The sequence below is a fragment of the Carassius gibelio genome, chromosome A15, assembly GCF_023724105.1.
Source record: "Carassius gibelio isolate Cgi1373 ecotype wild population from Czech Republic chromosome A15, carGib1.2-hapl.c, whole genome shotgun sequence".
NCBI lineage: Eukaryota > Metazoa > Chordata > Actinopteri > Cypriniformes > Cyprinidae > Carassius > Carassius gibelio.
Window position 1 is genome coordinate 2,938,458 of NC_068385.1, and position 21,321 is coordinate 2,959,778.

Sequence of the window (21,321 nt, forward strand, 5' to 3'; positions counted from 1 at the left end):
TTCAATAAATAAACCGCTGTTGATAAGTCGTTCATTTTAAGTGAGAGGCGGGATGATTTTGACCGTTTTAGTCATTCCTCGTGCTTAAGGTCTGATCCGGGAAACCGCGCTACGACTGGAACGCAGTTTCTGACATCTATTAATTCACTTTTCCACAACCGCAAATGTTTGTTTAGCATACATATTAGTTTTAGTCAGTTACATAGGTGTCACGCATGAAGTTTATAGTTATTTTAAATAATTATGATAGAGTTACAGGTTTAGGTTAGTGGCGTGCCTGTAAGCGGTGAAAACTTCGAGCATCGGAGACGACGGTGTTACTCAAACAGCCCATATCTTTTAACAAAAACTATTGTATCCCATGTTACTAAGACAAAATCTGTAACAGCGTTCATCAATATGTTGAAATGAAAATAAACATACAAAACTTGTAATGACCGTGAGTTCAATATAGCCTAACACCGCATAGACAAATGTTTGTTCTAACGCTTTCGACTTAAAATTGTGAGATTTTTTTTGACTTTGCCGTGTTTAACGGACGCTAGAGCTCATGGCGCCTCAGCGAACTGTAAACTACACACTTCCTCATCGCATTACGCTAAGAAACTGCACATGGTTAAAGCTATTACACCATAAACTGTCTAAAGTTGTACAAGCACAGTAAACTATTTCTACAAAAAATATATATATATATCATTGCACTACTGTTTTTGCATATAATACATCGTTCAACAATACTTTTTTGCACACTCATTCAACTATATATTACCAGCCGTTCTCACGTTCCTGCTGTTCATAATGTATATAGAATCCTTCATTGCTCCGTTCATAATGTACATACGATCCCTACATTGCATTCATATTTATATTCTGTACTCTGATCAATATCGTATATAGCAACTACGCTGTATAGTCTGTACAGCTTTACTTACTCTGCACTTTTATGTATATAAAACACCATATTCTTGCACTTCTGGCTAGATGCTAACTGCATTTCATTAGCTCTGTACTTGTACTCTGCATAATGACAATAAAGTTGAATCTAATCTAAACAAGTACAATCGTACGCTTCCAGGACTTTGCTCATTCTTTCTGTTTAAATTTGTTTAAACTGACTTTTGCGTTCTTATCTTATTTTCACCAACTAAGTGTAATTCCTAGGCCTCGCGGATTGTTTTTCTAGTTTTGGCCCTCAACCTCTTTGTTCATTTCATAAAATATATTTTACGTCATATCATTATATTATCCTAGTTTATATCAGATACAACTTTGTTTCTTCATATTTCTCGCAGGTCAAACCCTAACCAGGGCCCTTCACCCTCCTCCGCTTTTTGAGCGCAACACCCACAACCCATTTTTTTGGTAGAATGTACAGAAGATCCACCGCTACTTCCTCGTGACTACGGCTAGTCTTTATCCCCTGTGAGCGGCTGACCTCATAAACTCTGCAGTTATCGCAGGTTTTCTTATGATCCGCGAACAAGGGTTTTACAGCGCGGTCGATGGAGCTACTGCAACATCTTTGTGGACTGACAGAATCGGCTTCAACGATCAAATTTGTCTGAAACTGACGCACTCTCAAATTTTCAAATAATAAGACTTCGACGGATCTGAACCATTTGAAAAAACACTGGATCGTCGCGGATTTAAAAAAAAAACACTGGATCGTCGCGGATTTAAAAAAACGCTCGGTTTACGTCTTGGAACAAATTCTGAGAAGGATGTCCGCCACTACCAGCGCTGCTGCGGATGATCGAGCGGAGTGCGGCTGTGCCGAAGGAAAGATGTGTCCTGTAAAAGCCAACATAGACTCTATGTTTAAACAATGTTACAGAGAGCAAATGATTGATCTGATGCGTAAAATCATAGACGATGCATCTGATCCGAATCTTGATTGTACGACGGATTCCAAGCGCGTAACAAATCTCAAGAAAGAAATGGACGTTGTAAGAAGACTGAAAATTAATCCGTGGCCCGATTTGACGAGCTTGTATACGACCAGCAAGGCGCCGATTTGTGTAACGACCAGAAAAATTCTGTATGTGACGGCCGAATGTAGCGGCGAGATGTACATTAACGAGACTCTCTGTCTGTGTACGTGCATAACGGATTTGTGTGTGATGTTAGTCGCTAAACATTATGGTTTCGCCATATATGAAATTATTGAAACCGTCGTCAATTTCATAGTAGAACAAAACTTGAGGGCCTGCCGAGATTTTCTTTTCTGGCTAGATAACTTGTGATGTCATGTCATCCCTATTGTTTGTAATAACAATTTGATCACTTTCTTCATTACTTCATTGTAAATTCAACGCTGTTTTGTTGAAATAAAAGTTTGAATCCTTTCACCGGATATTCTTTCTCAGAGTTCATTTTTTGGATTTTAATGATTTAGCACATTACAATGAGTATACTGTCGCGGATACTCTAACGGGGGTAGATGTAAGAGAAATATGAAGAAACAAAGTTGTATCTGATATAAACTAGGATAATATAATGATATGACGTAAAAGATATTTTATGAAATGAACAAAGAGGTTGAGGGCCAAAACTAGAAAAACAATCCGCGAGGCCTAGGAATTACACTTAGTTGGTGAAAATAAGATAAGAACGCAAAAGTCAGTTTAAACAAATTTAAACAGAAAGAATGAGCAAAGTCCTGGAAGCGTACGATTGTACTTGTTTAGATTAGATTCAACTTTATTGTCATTATGCAGAGTACAAGTACAGAGCTAATGAAATGCAGTTAGCATCTAGCCAGAAGTGCAAGAATATGGTGTTTTATATACATAAAAGTGCAGAGTAAGTAAAGCTGTACAGACTATACAGCGTAGTTGCTATATACGATATTGATCAGAGTACAGAATATAAATATGAATGCAATGTAGGGATCGTATGTACATTATGAACGGAGCAATGAAGGATTCTATATACATTATGAACAGCAGGAACGTGAGAACGGCTGGTAATATATAGTTGAATGAGTGTGCAAAAAAGTATTGTTGAACGATGTATTATATGCAAAAACAGTAGTGCAATGATATATATATATATTTTTTGTAGAAATAGTTTACTGTGCTTGTACAACTTTAGACAGTTTATGGTGTAATAGCTTTAACCATGTGCAGTTTCTTAGCGTAATGCGATGAGGAAGTGTGTAGTTTACAGTTCGCTGAGGCGCCATGAGCTCTAGCGTCCGTTAAACACGGCAAAGTCAAAAAAAATCTCACAATTTTAAGTCGAAAGCGTTAGAACAAACATTTGTCTATGCGGTGTTAGGCTATATTGAACTCACGGTCATTACAAGTTTTGTATGTTTATTTTCATTTCAACATATTGATGAACGCTGTTACAGATTTTGTCTTAGTAACATGGGATACAATAGTTTTTGTTAAAAGATATGGGCTGTTTGAGTAACACCGTCGTCTCCGATGCTCGAAGTTTTCACCGCTTACAGGCACGCCACTAACCTAAACCTGTAACTCTATCATAATTATTTAAAATAACTATAAACTTCATGCGTGACACCTATGTAACTGACTAAAACTAATATGTATGCTAAACAAACATTTGCGGTTGTGGAAAAGTGAATTAATAGATGTCAGAAACTGCGTTCCAGTCGTAGCGCGGTTTCCCGGATCAGACCTTAAGCACGAGGAATGACTAAAACGGTCAAAATCATCCCGCCTCTCACTTAAAATGAACGACTTATCAACAGCGGTTTATTTATTGAAGTACTGTTAAGAGATGCATACGATGAAAATACCACATCCATGACATCCATGACTTTTAATGTCTAACTTTAGTGTAGTAGATGGGTTTGTATTAAGTATAAGAGTCATAACAGAAGATGGTAAGGCTCATTTTAAAAGTCGAGGTAGTGGCTATTATGTGTCTTTGTGACACAGGTAGACCAGAAAAAAGCTCTAAAGTGCATCACAATCTCAGTTTAAACACTCTCTTGACAATCATTTAATCATCTTGTACTCTATTTTGTTCATGTTTTTGTCTGTTGGCCAAACTCTGAGAATAGTCCATACACACGTACACTAGAGATGTTGCTTTATTTGAATCGAAGAAGATGGCCGTAGGAACTGATTGTGATGTGTTTTGTCAAAATAATAAAAATGTTCGGGGGAAATGTTTAATCATTTTTCTTAAATGAATAGAATGCGCTCACCCCGCGCGAGAGTTAGCATGGACTTACAGGAGTCTTAAAAATAAAAATGTGAATTGTGTCATCGGCTATCCGAACACGATGACTAAATCTAACGGAGTAATAAAAATATCATTTACAAATCAACAGTTAACAAAAAATAAATACTTTAACAATTGTATTCTGAATTCTATATGCGTTGTAAACGTTAGTTTTCTTTCTTAGTGGTTTGGTCGCTCGAATACACAAAAGGTTATGGATAAAATGTATCTCACAAGAGTGTGGAAACTTTAACGAGTGTACCGTTTGATTTGTTTAAGTTGTAATAGTTTTAAGTGTAAAACAGCTAGACTTCATTTTTGCTTCGATGCTTCATGCGATCACACTTTTGGACAGACACAAAGTTGAGCTAAAAGAAATATCTCAAAGAGAAAAAACTGTTACTTAATTTCTTAATTTTTCATTTATTCCTATTACGATGACGCCGCACAAAGATCGCATAAAAACGTACGGTCCGACAAAAAAATTGTGAACGGCCGTCCAAAATCTTGATAGGGCTAAATCTCGAGGTGTAAGAAAAATGTGATTTACAAAACATCGGGATTCTTAGATGTGAAACACCCTTGACATAATCTGTTGGCATCTACAAAACAGTCAAAGCATATGTTTTCTGTTCTAGGTAAGAACATTTACACCGAGTGTTATAGGCCGGGTAAATAATTTGAAAATAGTATTTCTGTCGAATGAGAAAAGTTCAGTCGTACATTTTAAATTTTCTGATGTAGAAATTATGTTTCTGGCAAACACATTCAAAGAGAAAGGGTTTTCCTCTCTGGAGAGAAAAGCACTCGGGTGGATAAATTATATGAAGAGACGATGCCGGTCATCGGGTTATTTAAAAAAATAAGACGATAGACGGTGTGCCTTGCTTTAGTGACACACAATGTGTTTAAACACGTTTTCAAATTGTAGGTGTAATTATTTAGTGACTTTAAGCAAGATGTATTTTTGTTATTTTACAGTACGCATACAATCTACAGGATAGAAGGATGGGGATATAGTAAAATACAACTATAAACTTTAAGAAAAGTTAACTTTCATTACACTATTGTAAAGGGATCTTACAGCAGGCTAAATGAAAAGCACTACGTAATAAGGCTGAAGGGCAAACAACTGATGGAAAACACACGTTGGGGGGATACTGTCGGTTAAATATATTGTTTTAAATAAGGAATATAATATGGATAGTACTTTTAATACAAAATATATAAAATAGAACTACAGCCTGTTAGATGTACAGGCGGTCATTTTAATATTTTTGCTTTTAAATGGAGGTATTTTGGGACGGCTAAACAGAGGGCCCGCAAATGTCTTTCCTGCTCTGTGTCTGAAAGTACCGTAGATATGTGAAAGGTTTACGACCGTAGCAACGCACATAAATTAAATCTCTAGGACGCGTGGGTCTTTCCTGAACCATCTTTAATGGTTGAATACGATCGAGGGTCTTTCTTCTAAAAGATAAAACAACTTCATCTAAACTTCACAGTCTATACTGTGACAAACAAACGAGCTCCTCAGCATAGATTTAAAGCTGAATCAATATTTTTTATTCATTTTTAAAACATACAGAAAGACTTTGGCATCATGTTTCATATTGTGTGTGAGAGAGAGAGGGAGAGAGAGAGAGGGAGAGAGGGAGAGAGAGAGAGAGTGTGTGTGTGTGTGTGTGTGTGAGGGAGAGAGAGGGAGAGGGAGAGAGAGTGTGTGTGTGTGTGTGTGTGTGTGTGTGTGTGAGGGAGAGAGAGAGGGAGAGAGAGAGAGAGAGAGATGGTATGAAAACTTTGAAGATGGTGCTAAAAATAAGAACTTTAAAGAATCTAAAGTGATTAATGCATAACGCATCTAATATAATATAATCATATATATATATATGATATGATATAATATGATATAAATAATTATTTATTATATAATATTATATAAAAATATAAAATATTTTAGGTAATATATATCATCATTTTGTCGAATTAAGAAACATTTAAACAGATGTAATGAATTACATCAGATGTAGTGCGGGTACTGATTATTCAAACATTACATTAATGTTAGCTTTGAAATAATGTACACCATTGACTTAGATCATGCGGTCTGGAACTCCACCCTCGCCGCGCGGGGTGTGTGTGAAGCAGCCCCTCGGGTCTCACATACATTTCACTACGAGGACCTGTGAGATTCTGTTTATGATTTTAAACATATTATTTTATTTTTTAAGTCGTAAATTTTATTTTGGGGATATTTCATTCATGTTTGGACATCTCTCACCGGTCTAAAAATGTAAGGGATAATTTTTTATATGTATCATCAGAAATGTTTATTGTATATACTATGCTATCACATTTAAAATAAGTTATCTTTTTAAAAAAAAGAAGAGTATGGTGTGTTTTATAAGTTTGATTAACTTAAATGTTGAATACTTTTTTTTTTTTGTTTAATGAATTGCTTTAGTAGCCTAATGTCATTATATAATTATTTATTTCCACATTCTTTAACCCCGTGGAGTCTGAGTGGACTGGAGATATTTTGGCAGCCCACAGACGTCGGTGTTTTTCATTATCCTAAAACGTATTAATGGCTAAAAGTCTGAATATCCATAAATATGTGATCAGCATGATTGTACATGTCTGTAATTTTTGAGAAGGTGGCGTTTATGATCAGTTTTTGTTTAAAATAGGTTTAAAACTTGTTTGTATATGTTGTATAAGTATTGGTTGAATACATGATTAAAAAATGAATGATAAATGATTTGCTTTGGTTTAGTAACATGTCTGTTACTGCGATGTGTTTTATAAGTTTGATAAACACGTTTAAAATGTATGTTCCGGTTTAGTAACATGCCGTCATATATAATTTTATTTATTCATTTTTTTTTTTTTTTAAATAGAGATAAGTCTCTTTTTAACTTGATATGTCCATGCGCATGTCCGGTTTATCAGAATACAAAATTTGTATAGTGGATATTATAGTGATACATCGAGGTACCGGTGGTTTAAAACCTAAATTTTATTAAAAATGTACGTGCATACAGCATTTTAGGGCTGATACAATAATCATTCATATGGCGTGCGTATGAATTCCACCGGAGGAAGCCGTTTCACTAAGACCGGTAGACCCGTGCATTCCTAACCGGGAGCGCTTACACCCCCCGCGATGTCGTGTTCATAGGCGACAAACGGATAACGCGGAGGCAAAACGTCGATTTAACGGAGCAGAATAGTATTTTCTGAAATCCTATACATAGCATTGAAGCAGGCAAAACTAAGCGCGCGTCAACCGGACGTCGTCGTCTTTTCAAAATAAAAAAGTATTTTCACAGGATGTCGTCATATTTTCAAAATAAAAGTATTTTTTCATACAAAACAGTCTGGCGGTTATTGGGACATTAGACGCGGAGATATTAAGTCCAATAACACATACTTTATAGTGTTAAAATATCTCTATCAGCAGATGAGATAAAGCAGTAGATAAAATACAGATGCATGTTTTATTACAGGAATGACATGAAATATGGTTTAAAGATGCCATACTAGACTGTAAAAATAGCATAACAGGCTTTGATCAATTATATATTTTTTCCCGATCCTGGTAAAATGTATATTTTTAGTGATGAACAAAACTAATGTAAATGTTTTGTTTTATACTGTTTGTGACTGTATAATGTGAATGAAGGACTGAGAGGGAGAGAGAGGGGTACAAAGAGATGCTAGCCGCTCGCCCACCGTAATTCATAGATGCACCCGTCAGAAAACTGTCAAAAACATGGTACTCCCGCGTGAGATACGTTTGGTTTTAATTAAAAAATGGCTTTGAAGATATTATGATTGGTTAGTAAACTCGGACGAGTGTGCACTGTGGCGTGCAAGCACAGGGACCTTCAGCTCTCTGAAAACACCTCATTTCTGCTCTCTAAAAGAAAAATGGATCTTGTTTTATCTGAAACAGTCGGTTTCAGTATATTTTTTATACAGTTTCATTTATAACCTTTTTTAAAAGAAAGGAATGTTTTTCAACCTTAGTTAAATTGTTTTTAGATTATGTATATTATATAAACTATATAATGTTTTATATATATATAAATGTGAAATAATTAAAATGTGTTTTAGATTATATAAATTATATAATGCTTTATATATAAATGTTAAATAACTAAAATGTGTTTTAGATTATATAAATTATATAATGTTTTATATATATAAATGTGAAATAATTAAAATGTGTTTTAGATTATATAAATTATATAACTGAAATGTTTTTCAATCTTTAATTGTTTTATATATATAAATTATAGGATGTTTTATATATATATATAAAATGTAGAACACACCGACCCCATTTATACACCGCTCATAAACGTAATGGGAGGGGGAGAAGCCGTATAACCACACACACACACACACACACACATAACCGTATAACTGTGATAAACTTCAAACAAGCTAACTGACACAGACTACAAACAAGCTATCTGGCACACACTTCAAACAAACTAACGGTCAATAGGGTAAAACTTTCTGTCAAAACCACATGATCGATGCGTGAGGAGTCTTTCATATACCATTTTAATTTAGAACTAACAGGTCAATAGGGTAAAACTTTCTGTCAAAAACGCATGATCGATGCGTGGCGAGTCTTTCATCTTCCGATTAAACTAGCCGTCAAAACCATGATTTAGAACTAATTAGGTCAATAGGGTAAAACTTTCTGTCAAAAACGCATGATCGATGCTTGCAAAGGTCATAGGCTAACCCTTGAAGTCGGAAAGTTCCGCCCATCCATCATAAGGTTACCGGAAGTTCAACCTGTCAAAAGGTCAAAGGTCAAAGTCATAAATCATCATGACAGAAGCTACCGTATATTAACTACTGATTGCAATAAAGGAATAATGGTAACCAAGAAAACGCTATATTGCGGCTGGTTCATAAGTGCCACCTGCTGACAGAGAGTGAACTTGCATCTCATCCAGACCTGCTGTTTTTGTTTCATGCAAATATTTTACGCAGCCAAAAAAAAGGCCCATATATATATGTGTGATTCTGAATCAGTCATGACCTGTGCATCACTAATTAAAATGTTAAATAAAAGGCCTCAAACTGGAAGTGCATACTGAGATGCCTTTTCCTATCGATTCTTCAATATGTAGATCTTGTCTTTCATAAAGGCAGAGGTCAGGGATCCTGGGCTTTAAATTGTTGGGGACCACTGCTCTATGTGATCAGATTTGCTATTTTTTTCACAGTGTATGATAAAACAAACTGAATAATAATAATAATAATAATAATCAAAAGATTTATATTGTAAAGTCTTAGGGGAGCTTTTGACAGGAAGCAACCAGCTAGAAACCACAGAGAACACCCTAGCAACCACATAGCAACAAATTGGCAATCATCCAGAACGTTGTGGCATGTGGCTGTGAATTTGCTTGGGCAAAAACCATTTACATTATACATTTACATCGAAATTTTCATTGCAAAACTGTCTGATGCCTTTATTGGCACAAACATTATCAAATGTACCTTTAAGGAAAGTATTTATTTGTACATAAAGTTTTACGGTTACTACTTTTCAGAGCAGAAGATCCAAAGCACATGAGTAATCAGTTTGAGCTTCTCTCTCCCAGAGGACATATTTGCATGGCAAGATCTGAATGACACACACTGACAGTCAGATGTTCAACTGAAACTGGGTTCATTCGTGCTTGAAAGGCGGTTAACCAACGCTGATATTGCAAATCTTACGCCATAGTTTTTAAACCTGTTGCACCTTAAAAAAAAGAAGTTAACTGCAAAAACACCCCACACTATTTAGCTATATAATGTTAGCATACTCTAGATCAGGGGTGTCAAACTCAATTCCTGTAGGGCCGGAGCCCTGCAGAGTTTTGTCCTAACCCTGCTCCAACACACATATCATGTGGTTTCCAAATAATCCTGAAGGACTTGATCAGTTGAAACAGGTGTATTTAAGTAGGGTTCAATCTAAGGCTCCGCCCCTCCATGAATTGAGCTTGTCCAGGAATTGAGGAATTGACACAGTCCAATTACAAAAACGAAAAAGCCACCAATTCTGAAAGTCTGTTGCTGTTGTAATAGCAATGCCGCAATGGCGACCTACCTCGCGCAACGAGGGATCACTGGCGAGGTTGTCGAGGTTGACGGAGCCCTCGTAGGTCAGGTAGTGAAAGACATTGAGGGCGCGTGCCGCCTCGGGCCCACGTTGCTTGTAGCCAAAAATAAGGTCAATCCACTGGTGCAGCTGACACGATACAAACTCGCTTTCTAGGGCCTGTCAAAGAGAGCAGGGCAATTAGAGGTGAAAGGTACAGATATACAACATGGACACAGGCATACAGATGCGAACACATATGCACAGATATACATACACTCGGGCCGATGCTTCTCGATTTAGAAGAATGCAATAGCTTGAGATAGTCATAAGAGACCGAAATGTAAATAAATAACTTTAAACATTTTTCATTCAATAAAATATGATAGACACACCCCTTGACACTTAAACTTAACTAATCCAACAATATACAGCACAGAGACCCTAAAAGTATTTGGACACTGATTGTTGTTAGATAAAAAAAATATACAATAACAATAAAGTACTGATCAAAAGTTGGGTGTCTGTATTTTTCCTAATGTTTCTGAAAAGAGTTTCTTATGCTCACCAAGGCTGCATTTATTTGAAAAAAAATAAAGTAAAAACAGTAATACTGTGAAGTATTATTAGAATTTAAATGAATGTTTTTTGTTATTAACAATGTTTAAAATTATTTTACTGAATAATATTTTCATGGAAAAAGTAACAATTATTTTTCAGGATTCTTTGATGAAGAGAAAGAACAGCATTTGTTTGAAAAATATATCGTTTGTTACATAAACATCCAATTTAAAGTGTCCTTGCTGAATAAAGTTATTCATTTCTTAATGAATAAAAAATATGTGTATATTATATTCATTTTGTTGTGTTTTTTGTCATTTTTAGTATTCAATTTTTTTATATGTCCAAATGTGTTCTACATTTTTTATAGTTATTTAATAGTTAATAGTAATAAGTTTATATTTTATAGTTAATAGTTATGTTTATTTTTTATATAGAAAGTTTATACTATTTGCTATATATTTTTGTATATTATTTATATATTATGCATTCATTTTATTTCAAGTAATGAAATATTATTTTTTTCTTATGATTTCAGTTTAGTTTTAGTTGACTATTGTTTATATATATATATATATATATATATATATATATATATATATATATATATATATATATATATATATATATATATATATATATATACTGTATTACACACACACACAAACACACCACGGTGTTTTATTCCTCTATAGTTTCTTGAAAACAATTATATTCCATTACAGGCCTGGATACTGCTGTTAATCCTTAAAGATGCACAGAAGTGCTGTATTATGCATATCAAAAACTGTCATACTGAGATAACAAAGGGGTGGGGGTAAGAAAGGGGTAAAAACGAATGAACAAATAACACAGAATGGCACACAAATAAACATTTTTTTCCCTCTCACACACTAACACAACCAGGGCACTGCTGTTGGAATTTACACACTCAATCTCACATCAGAAATAAAAGCTATTACCAACAGAGCGAGCCGGGGAGCACAGGGCCTGAGTTCCCCACAGGGCATGTCATTACAATCGAAAGTGACACATGCAAAGATGGGAACACTAAGTGAAAGAAAGAGAGGAAGAAATGGCATGAGGGGGATAGATCACAAAGACAAGGAGAGAAAGAGGGGATTAAATGAGACAGAGAGAAAGAGCAGCAGAGAGAGAGAAAAATAAAGGACAAGATCTAAAGACAAAATCGAGCCATAGCCTGTTTAAAAATGTATTTGCATTATTTGTATTAATGTACTAGTCATGCAACAAACCAATTACTACTAGCTATTGCTACTACTAGTCAAAAAAATAACCACAAAATGAAATTAATATTTACTGAAACTGGATATTTGTGGTGCTATTTCTGCATGTTCAGTATATGAATTAAAGAGACCCAAATATCACATTTCTTTCTGCTGTGGATCAAAAAGGAATATATTTTACTGTCCTGCAAATATGGCAAGAGAAATATTCAAACATGGTTTGTCAATACAGTATGTCAACACATGATTGACGTCAGTGAAATCAAATGAGATCAACCTAGTAAGATTTGAGAGCTACAACAGGAGTAATGTTTTCAGCAAATACTGACTTAAATTTCAATCTGTTCCTCATAAAAATATATCCTATGACTTCAGAAGACTTGATATATAGCACACCGGATGCACGGGCCAATATTATGATACTTTAATGCTGCTTTTCTCATCCCAATGTGAGAATATTTACTAATATGCAAAGAAATTAATCATTTATTTGTCTTGTGAATTATTTTCGTGAACTGTTTACATGAAAAAGCTAGCTAAAATGAATCAGGATTCTTATTCAGAACCAGTGACATGTTTGATGAACGACAGAATGAATGATTCTTCTTTTTAGTGAATTTTTTTATTGAAATTGTTAAGAGGAATATAATTATGGAAAAATGCACCAGGACTTTTTCTAATAAACTTATTTTTCTGTTCCATAAAATAATGTCAAATGGGTTTAAGCTTATTATGTCTTATTTACACCAGCTTTTGTAAAAAGAAATATGAAGACGCTGTATTTTGGGTGACAAAAAAACTGAGTTTTACCAGAAAGAGGAAACCAAAGTGTGAGACCTGAATGCATTTTGCCCCATTCAAGGCTCATGTAAAATAGTTTGATATGTCTGAGCTGTTTTGACATTCTCAAGCCCTTTCTTAAGAAGATCTTGCTTTAACAGACAGCTACTTGTGTGATCTTTGGATATGTGCATGTGCGTCCCAATAACTGAATGTGTTAAACCAAAAAAAAAAAAAAAAAAAAAAAAAAAAAAAGAAAGAAAAAGAGGCCTGGAGGAAAGGTCACCTCCACAAGACACACACACCCCAGCACTGTCACTGCATCTGAAAAGGTCAAGTGTGTTTCCTGTAGTGCGCACACACACACACACACACACACACTTTTTCCTCAGGCAGCATAGGCCACAACACATCTTCAATAGTTTGAAAAGGCAGAAGTGTTGATACACAATCATTAAATTCACAAATACGCAAATTACACATCTTGCAGCATATACAATTCCCATTTGTCCCAGCGGTTCTCTCATTTTTATGAGTATATGTGTAAGATAGGGCCATTATAAGAGGCAGAACACAATTTCAAGCCCACCACAGTCTACAGGGATTGGTATATACACACACACACACACACATCCTGCCTGCTATGAGCCAAATCATGATTGATGAAGCCAGTATTAGGGTAACATTATAAGGGACAGCAGGCGGGCCTGTCCTCAGTGACATCATTCAGGTCAGCGCTAGATTACATTAGTATCGAGCAGTGCACTACATTACGACCTTCACTGTGGAAAAGCAGCAAGCAGAGGCCTGCAGAGGACCAGGATGTTGTTTCATTTGAACGAATGAGTGTGATCTCAAGGGAACAGACAGAAGGAAATGGATTACAGATTAAATACTGGACTAAGAATTTAAGATCGCAGATTTGGTTCAGTTGATGTGATATAGTCAGCAGAGCAACATGACATTAGTAGGCCTACATGAAACTGCACTTCACCCACATTTATTGAATCAATACATAATGCATAAGTTTATTTGCATGAAGGTCTTATTGTATATATTCAAAAATGTATCACAAAAATATAAAGCAGTTCAACTGTTTTTAACCATAAGGTTAATTGGTACAAGAATCCCAATCTGAATCGTTTCCCAATATTCCCAAAACTAAACGGAAGAGAGAGTAGTGGACAACTATTGTCTTGGGTTCTGAGACGAGAGAGGCTCACTAAGGTCTACTATGGTGTCTACAAAGTGTCCTTGTGAGTGACAGAATCCTGTATGTGCGATTCTGTTCAGGTCTAGACATTATCCATGTGATGGTGTGGTTAGGTAGCGAGTTTGACTTACCATCCTGTTGATCCTCACAAAGTCCTCTGGTTTCTTTGCCCAGGCTGGTAGTTCTACATCACAAACAGGGACACCGTCATCCCTGTCACCCAGACAGTAGCCATTACTGTTCACAAACATCTCAGGCAGGTAGTAGAACTCAGGGATCAACTCCTATGAGGTGCCGAGGAAGAGGACAGGAGGGAGAGAACAAGCAAGAGAAGCTCAAATCAAATCCACACATTTCCAAAACTGATTCAGCAATCTTGTATAGGGATACAAGGAACAGGGGAGTTAAAATGCACATGCAAAAATACCAATGCTTTCAACACTGCATGTTTTGTAGTTCAATTAATCAAAATGTTGGCAATGTTTCAGGCGGCCATGGAAAGCGACCTCAGGAGACCAGTGAAGGACCATCGGAGCACATTTAAAAACACTCATAGAGTGTGGGAATGTGGTAAACGCACGAAGATGGGGGAGGGTGAAAATACAAAGGAAACACGAGAGATGACAGAAAACTTTATTAAAGTTTGCAGTGAGCTGATGGATGGATCTGCTGTATTTGTTGAAGTATGTGAAGCAGGTTTGGTTTTGTTCTGCCCAGAGGCTAAATTAGGATTTTAGTTGAGTAACCATGATTTGAAATGACAGAGGGAAGCATAATGCTTAAATGTGATAAACTTCAAATAAATAAAAATAAATAAAAAAATGATTACACTCATTAAATGGTGGCAAATATGCTTTGATACAAAAACCAAAACTGGACTGGAACGCCTAACAATTTCTTGTCGCAATATCATTATGGATTATTACGGCCCATTTTAACCCCTAGTTTTGCTTTTAGAAGTTTAAATACACAAATACCATAAAAGCTTTTATCATTCTACTGATCTGAAAGCATTATACATTTTTTGCTTAATTTTTGACACACTTCCCTGACCCTGAAAGTCTCTGAAAGCTAATCATCCCCAATCCTGCTCTGTTCTCACTGCCCTATCAGTGCAAATTACCCATAATTCCTTGTAAGAGGACATGCCTCTGTACATTGGGGCATGTGCACACAAGGAATGTGACCTCCTCCCTGTTTAGTGTCACTCAAAAGCTCTTGCCTTTGAAGAACCTTTAAAACCATTTAGAATCATTTAAGACCTCATTCTGCCTGCACATATCTGAAGCTGGCAGGTTGAACGTTTTTTCCCCAATGCTGATTCAAGTGGCTTTTATACAGCGTCTGTTGAAATGAGCTGTTTAACTAAGTCTCCTTGGTGCTTATAAGAGTTCTTTAAAGCATCATAAAACAGAGGACTTTCACATGCTGGGTCACAAGTAACAGTATGCCTACAATAAAACACAGCGTGTTTTTACTGTAAGGTCAGTATTTAAAAACTCTCTTTAATGACCACTAAGCCCCAATATTTCAACCATCCTTTAGAATGCCAATTAATCCCAATTATTATTAATATTTATTATCATGTTTTAGAGCAGTAATAATGTAAATGTATCTAAATTCTAATATTAGATACATTTTGCTGTTCTAAAATGTTATAATTATAAACAAAAATTTTGATTTACAAAACACAAGACATCCAGAAGGGCCAGAAGATATTTAAATATACATAACAAATAAAATATATATATATAAAAATATCAATACCGGCATCTTATTCTAGATGGATGGGAAATTTAAAGTAGCTGGAGTAGCCTGCAGTACACCCAAAATAGAAATAAGAAATCGGTCACCTAAAGTTGCATTGAATCCACTGCAGGTTATCCACTATTGATTATGAGCAATAAAGTTTTGACATTTTGTGTGAATTTTAAACGTCAAGGAGATTCATTATCATCACACAACAACTTGTTCACAGCTAAATCTTAACTGTACCATACTGACTCCAATATTAAAGCATACTTTAAACTCGACCTCGAGGGCAACAGTTAAAATCAGACAGAGCTTCATCTCTACTCTCACAAGAGGTTTGGTTTATAAACTTTGCAGACAGTTACTCAGTCGTGAACAGTTTGGGCTGCTAGCATCGTGATCCACGTCCTCAGCCCGCTCCACTTGTGAACCAATAATTCCTCTACAGCCTCATAATGAGCTGACAAGCCTATCACACTCAGACTATTCAGCTTTACATTGCTTGCCCTAATGACACCCTCCTGGAGAGCTGTCACCTGGCACGACTGCCTCATCCCACTCCTTCAGACAGAGCACCACCAACAGATTATTGAGAGACCGGTGACGATCGGAGAGAAAGTGACTCTTTTGCTCTTAGCAGGAGGCCAGAGTGCTCTGCTGATCACTAGCTGCATGTTTTGACAATACATAAAAGCATATTCTTATACCTTGACAATGATAAAACATTGTCAAATTGGCATGAAATATCTAACTAAAATATCTATAGACAGATATGTACATATACACATATTTATAAACAAAATAGATCAATGATACAGTATAATGACCTTTATAAGACAAGGCCAGTGCTGAGGCAGTAGTCTAAAAAGACCAAATGGCCAGTGAACTTTGATTTGCTCTTTTAATGTTGTTATTTAGCTGTTTCCTGCTGCATGGGATCATTACAGAGAGTATTGTGGGTAATGAATAAGTTCAGGATGAAGTGATGCAGACTGAACTGAAGGCCACTGAGACAGTAATATATATATATATATATGTATGTGTGTGTGTGTGTGTGTGTGTGTGTGTTTGTTTGTTTTCAATATACACTCACCTAAAGGATTATTAGGAACACCTGTTCAATTCTCATTAATGCAATCATCTAATCAACCAAACACATGGCAGTTGCTTCAATGTATTTAGGGCTGTGGTCCTGGTCAAGACAATCTCCTGAACTCCAAACTGAATGTCAGAATGGGAAAAGAAAGGTGATTTAAGCAATTTTGAGCGTGGCATGGTTGTTGGTGCTAGACAGGCCGGTCTGAGTATTTCACAATCTGTTCAGTTACTGGGATTTTCATGCACAACCATTTCTAGGGTTTACAAAGAATAGTGTGAAAAGGGAAAAAAGTCAAGTATGCGGCAGTCCTGTGGGCGAAAATGCTTGTTGATGCTAGAGGTCAGAGGAGAATGGGCCGACTGATTCAAGGTGATAGAAGAGCAACTTTGACTGAAATAACCACTCATTACAACCGAAGTATGCAGCAAAGCATTTGTGAAGCCACAACACGCACAACCTTGAGGAGGATGGGCTACAACAGCAGAAGACCCCACCGGGTACCACTCATCTCCAATACAAATAGAAAAAAGAGGCTACAATTTGCACAAGCTCACCACAATTGGAAAGTTGAAGACTGGAAAAATGTTGCCTGGTCTGATGAGTTTCGATTTCTGTTGAGACATTCACATGGTAGAGTCAGAATTTGGCGTAAACAGAATGAGAACATGGATCCATCATAAATTGTCACCACTGTGCAGGCTGGTGGTGGTAGTGTAATGGTGTGGGGGATGTTTTCTTGGCACACTTAAGGCCCCTTAGTGCCAATTGGGCATCGTTTAAATGCCACGGCCTCCCTGAGCATTGTTTCTGACCATGTCCATCCCTTTATGACCACCATGTACCCATCCTCTGATGGCTACTTCCAGCAGGATAATGCACCATGTCACAAAGCTTGAATCATTTCAAATTGGTTTTTTGAACATGACAATGAGTTCACTGTACTAAAATGGCCCCCACAGTCACCAGATCTCAACCCAATAGAGCATCTTTGGGATGTGGTGGAACGGGAGCTTCATGCCCTGGATGTGCATCCCACAAATCTCCATCAACTGCAAGATGCTATCCTATCAATATGGGCCAATATTTCCAAAGAATGCTTTCAGCACCTTGTTGAATCAATGACACATAGAATTAAGGCAGTTCTGAAGGCGAAATGGGTTCAAACACAGTATTAGTATGGTGTTCCTAATAATCCTTTAGGTGAGTGCATATAGTAATACAGGTAATTCAGTACAAAGGTAGTTTTTTATGATGAAAATCATGCTGCTCATACATAATAAAAACCAACTCCTGCTCCACAGTAAAAAACAAAGAAATCAAAATTGTTTTGTCCTAACAGATTGGTGACCATTAAATATGTTTAACATAATCCAAACAGACACCGTAGTGGCTCCGAGAGGCTGTATTTGCTAACATATCTAGCGTTTTCCTGTACAGCCGTTCACTCGCCCGCACCTCATGTTGTTGGATGCTGTTTCCCAGCCCAGGGTAGTAAAAAGCTCTGCCTTTACATAAAAGACTACATTTTAAATAGCTTTTGTCATTAATGCTTTATTAATTAGCTGGGGCGAAGCAAACCCATCACCGAGTGTGCCGGAAAAGTATGACACTTTTAGGTCAGCTCGAGTGCGCTTGCTGAGCCACAGCGCGGGGCAATGGGGAACAACCCTTACATTGATGATGTGATGCCTCTCTGAAATATGTGCATGTTGAAAGATGTTTTACTTTTAATGTTTATGAAGAAAAAATTTGAATTTCACAAAAAATGCACTTATAAATGGAAAAAGGACAGCGTGATGCAGCTTGGAAGCTGAAGGAACTAAATGTTATGGCAAATCAAAACAATGCAATACCATTTGTTTTTTGCGAACTGGATGATTCCAATATTGGTTGACTGATTAGACTGAAAATAGAAACAAAATCTTCGAGGAACTGTTTATTCAGTTCCCCACAGTTGCAGCTACTAATGTTGCACCCACATCATCATAACAGTCAGGCATTAATGACTACTTTCTAAGCCTGTTTAGATATTACGATGTGCAAAAACTGATGTCTGATTACCTTCACATCTGCAGTATCACGCTGACAGTGCCTCCATGAGCGGGCGATACCGGAGAAAGTGTGGTTTGGGTGATCAAACTTGTTGCCGTTGGCGTTTAGGAAGAATGTGGTGAACGGCTCCTGCAGTTGAACAGACACAAAACAACAATATCACTTTTATTGACCCAAATAAGCTCAAAAACATCTTTCCTAACGTGGGAAAATAACTGTAGAGGTATCACATGATTCTGACTGCTAATTAGGCGCTTGTTTAGACATATCTGCTCTGTTTTGCAAAGCGCTAATGCTATTCAGTGGCTAAACATCTGTAGAAGTAATTTCATCTACATTCATTTCTATGGTAATTGGATTCAATCTCGTGATGGAGCCCTTCTCCATTGCTCTGGGAAACGTTCTGTTTGCACAAACATCTCAATGTAGGGACTCATCTGTCAGATTATGAAGAGTTTGTGGATGTTTTTTTTTTTTTGTCCTCTCATTTTCTGTAACAGTGCCCAAGGCGGAGTTAATTATAAGGCCTGTTGGCTGAGGAGCTCAGCTCCGGCTCTAATTGGCAGATTCAGGGTCATCAGTCTGGGCTGACAGTACGAGGAGTTGACATGGAGATGCTGGATCAGCCAGAGGAAAAGATGATGGTGTCTACAGTCTCAAGTCAAGCCCGGTGTGAGAGCTGCCAAGGGGAACTTTCCAAATCATCATCACCAACGCAACAGCCTGCCTCGGAAGAGCCAATTACTACGTTTTCATTAGGTGCTTTATTTTTTTTCCCGCAAGATGGATAAACAGATTCCTCATTAAAAGAAGTGTGATTATAAAACAGTCTTTTAAAATTAATAAAACGAGCTATAATGCCCTTTGAATCAATTTACATTCAAAAATTGCTCTGAAAACAACTACACTTGGTTTAAATGTGCATTCATCATAAAATCTGATGCCAAAACAAGTATGCACATCTCATCAAAACACTCCGCACGACTGATTTGAGCTCTGGTATAAAATGTTCATACAGGGAAAAAATCGAATTATGTAACAAAACAACAGTAGACTAGTAAAACAAAGTCATATGATGTAACAAATGTGGAAAAACTGAAAGTATCAGGAGATACTCCAACCCAATCTCCTCTCAACCTTAGGAACAACTTCATTTTCTCTGCTGATCTGCCTGTTTTTTTTTTTTTTTTGTAGCAGTCCATTTGTCCCAGATCAGCACTTGGAGACTCAGGGCAAGCGAGGACGTTAGCAGGAGACAATGATGGACATGTTTCCCAGCGCTCCACGTTCTGTCTGAGAGACATAAAGCTGTCACATACCAGCCTGTAAATCACTATGCAAAGGTTTTTGACTTCTTTTTCACATATGCCTGTTTACCAGCCTGTGAAATCCACTCACCGGCTCTCTGTAGCGGAACATCAAGCTAGCGGATTGAGATGTAGGGGTTGATTCGCATGCGCGGTGAAAGGATGCACCAACGTGTGCTTTGACTGACGGTGATTTGATCCACTAACTGGGATCGGGGGATATCGTATTGGAATCTTTTATGTAAACGCAGACTCTTGACAGCATCATTTCCAAAGTACAACCATGATACACTTTGAAGAATAATACAGTTTTGCATAGATTTGCCATGGTATCATGTAAATAGGAAAGTATTACAATTCTTCAATGAAAAGGGCTATTTGCATAATAATCATTGGAATATTCATGAAAGGGGTGACATAATTACACTTCCTCTCGTCAAAAACTGACTTACATGATATAATTTACCATTCACAGAGGACATAATACGAGCCAGAAGCAGCTCAGCTCGGTTAACTATCCTGTAAAACTAGGTACTTCCCAGATGTTGAAGGCATCAAATTCCATGCATCCAACCGATCAACGAGACTTACGATTCGGACAAGCCAGTGGAGGGTGGAGGCTGCAGTGGAATAGTGGGTTGTGTAGTGGCAGGGTGGAGTTTCCTCATCCCATGATTCATAGCGATCGGCGTAGAATACAGCACGCTTTGGGTTCAGCGCTCCGATTGGCTGAGGAAACACACATATGGAAAAAAAATCGGTTTGTCCATCTTGACATGCATTTAACAGGACAAGATAGATTTTTATTCTGTGCAGTCATTCAAGCACATTTCCATTTTTCAAAATCTATGGATTGATTTTAGTTGCATTTCAAGCGCACAAGAATGACAAGAAACCATTCCACACAAACTGTTCCACAGACAGAAGCCATGTTGCTCTCATTCCGTGCACTTTCTATATACGAACGATCACATAAAAAAGACTTATAGCACACA

At 36.9% G+C, this 21,321-nt stretch overlaps 1 protein-coding gene across 1 annotated transcript in view; it reads right to left on the reverse strand.

Annotated features, from left to right (window-relative positions):
* The window catches only part of LOC128028945 (neurobeachin-like), a 235,933-nt gene that overhangs the window by 25,097 nt on the left and 189,515 nt on the right, over window positions 1–21,321 (reverse strand). Inside the window, exons 45-48 of the mRNA XM_052616324.1 lie at window positions 20,918–21,055; window positions 19,029–19,148; window positions 14,248–14,400; window positions 10,325–10,495 (exon numbers count right to left, since the gene is read on the reverse strand). Of these exons, the coding sequence (XP_052472284.1) occupies window positions 10,325–10,495; window positions 14,248–14,400; window positions 19,029–19,148; window positions 20,918–21,055 (582 nt within the window). The remainder of the gene's footprint in view (window positions 1–10,324; window positions 10,496–14,247; window positions 14,401–19,028; window positions 19,149–20,917; window positions 21,056–21,321) is intronic.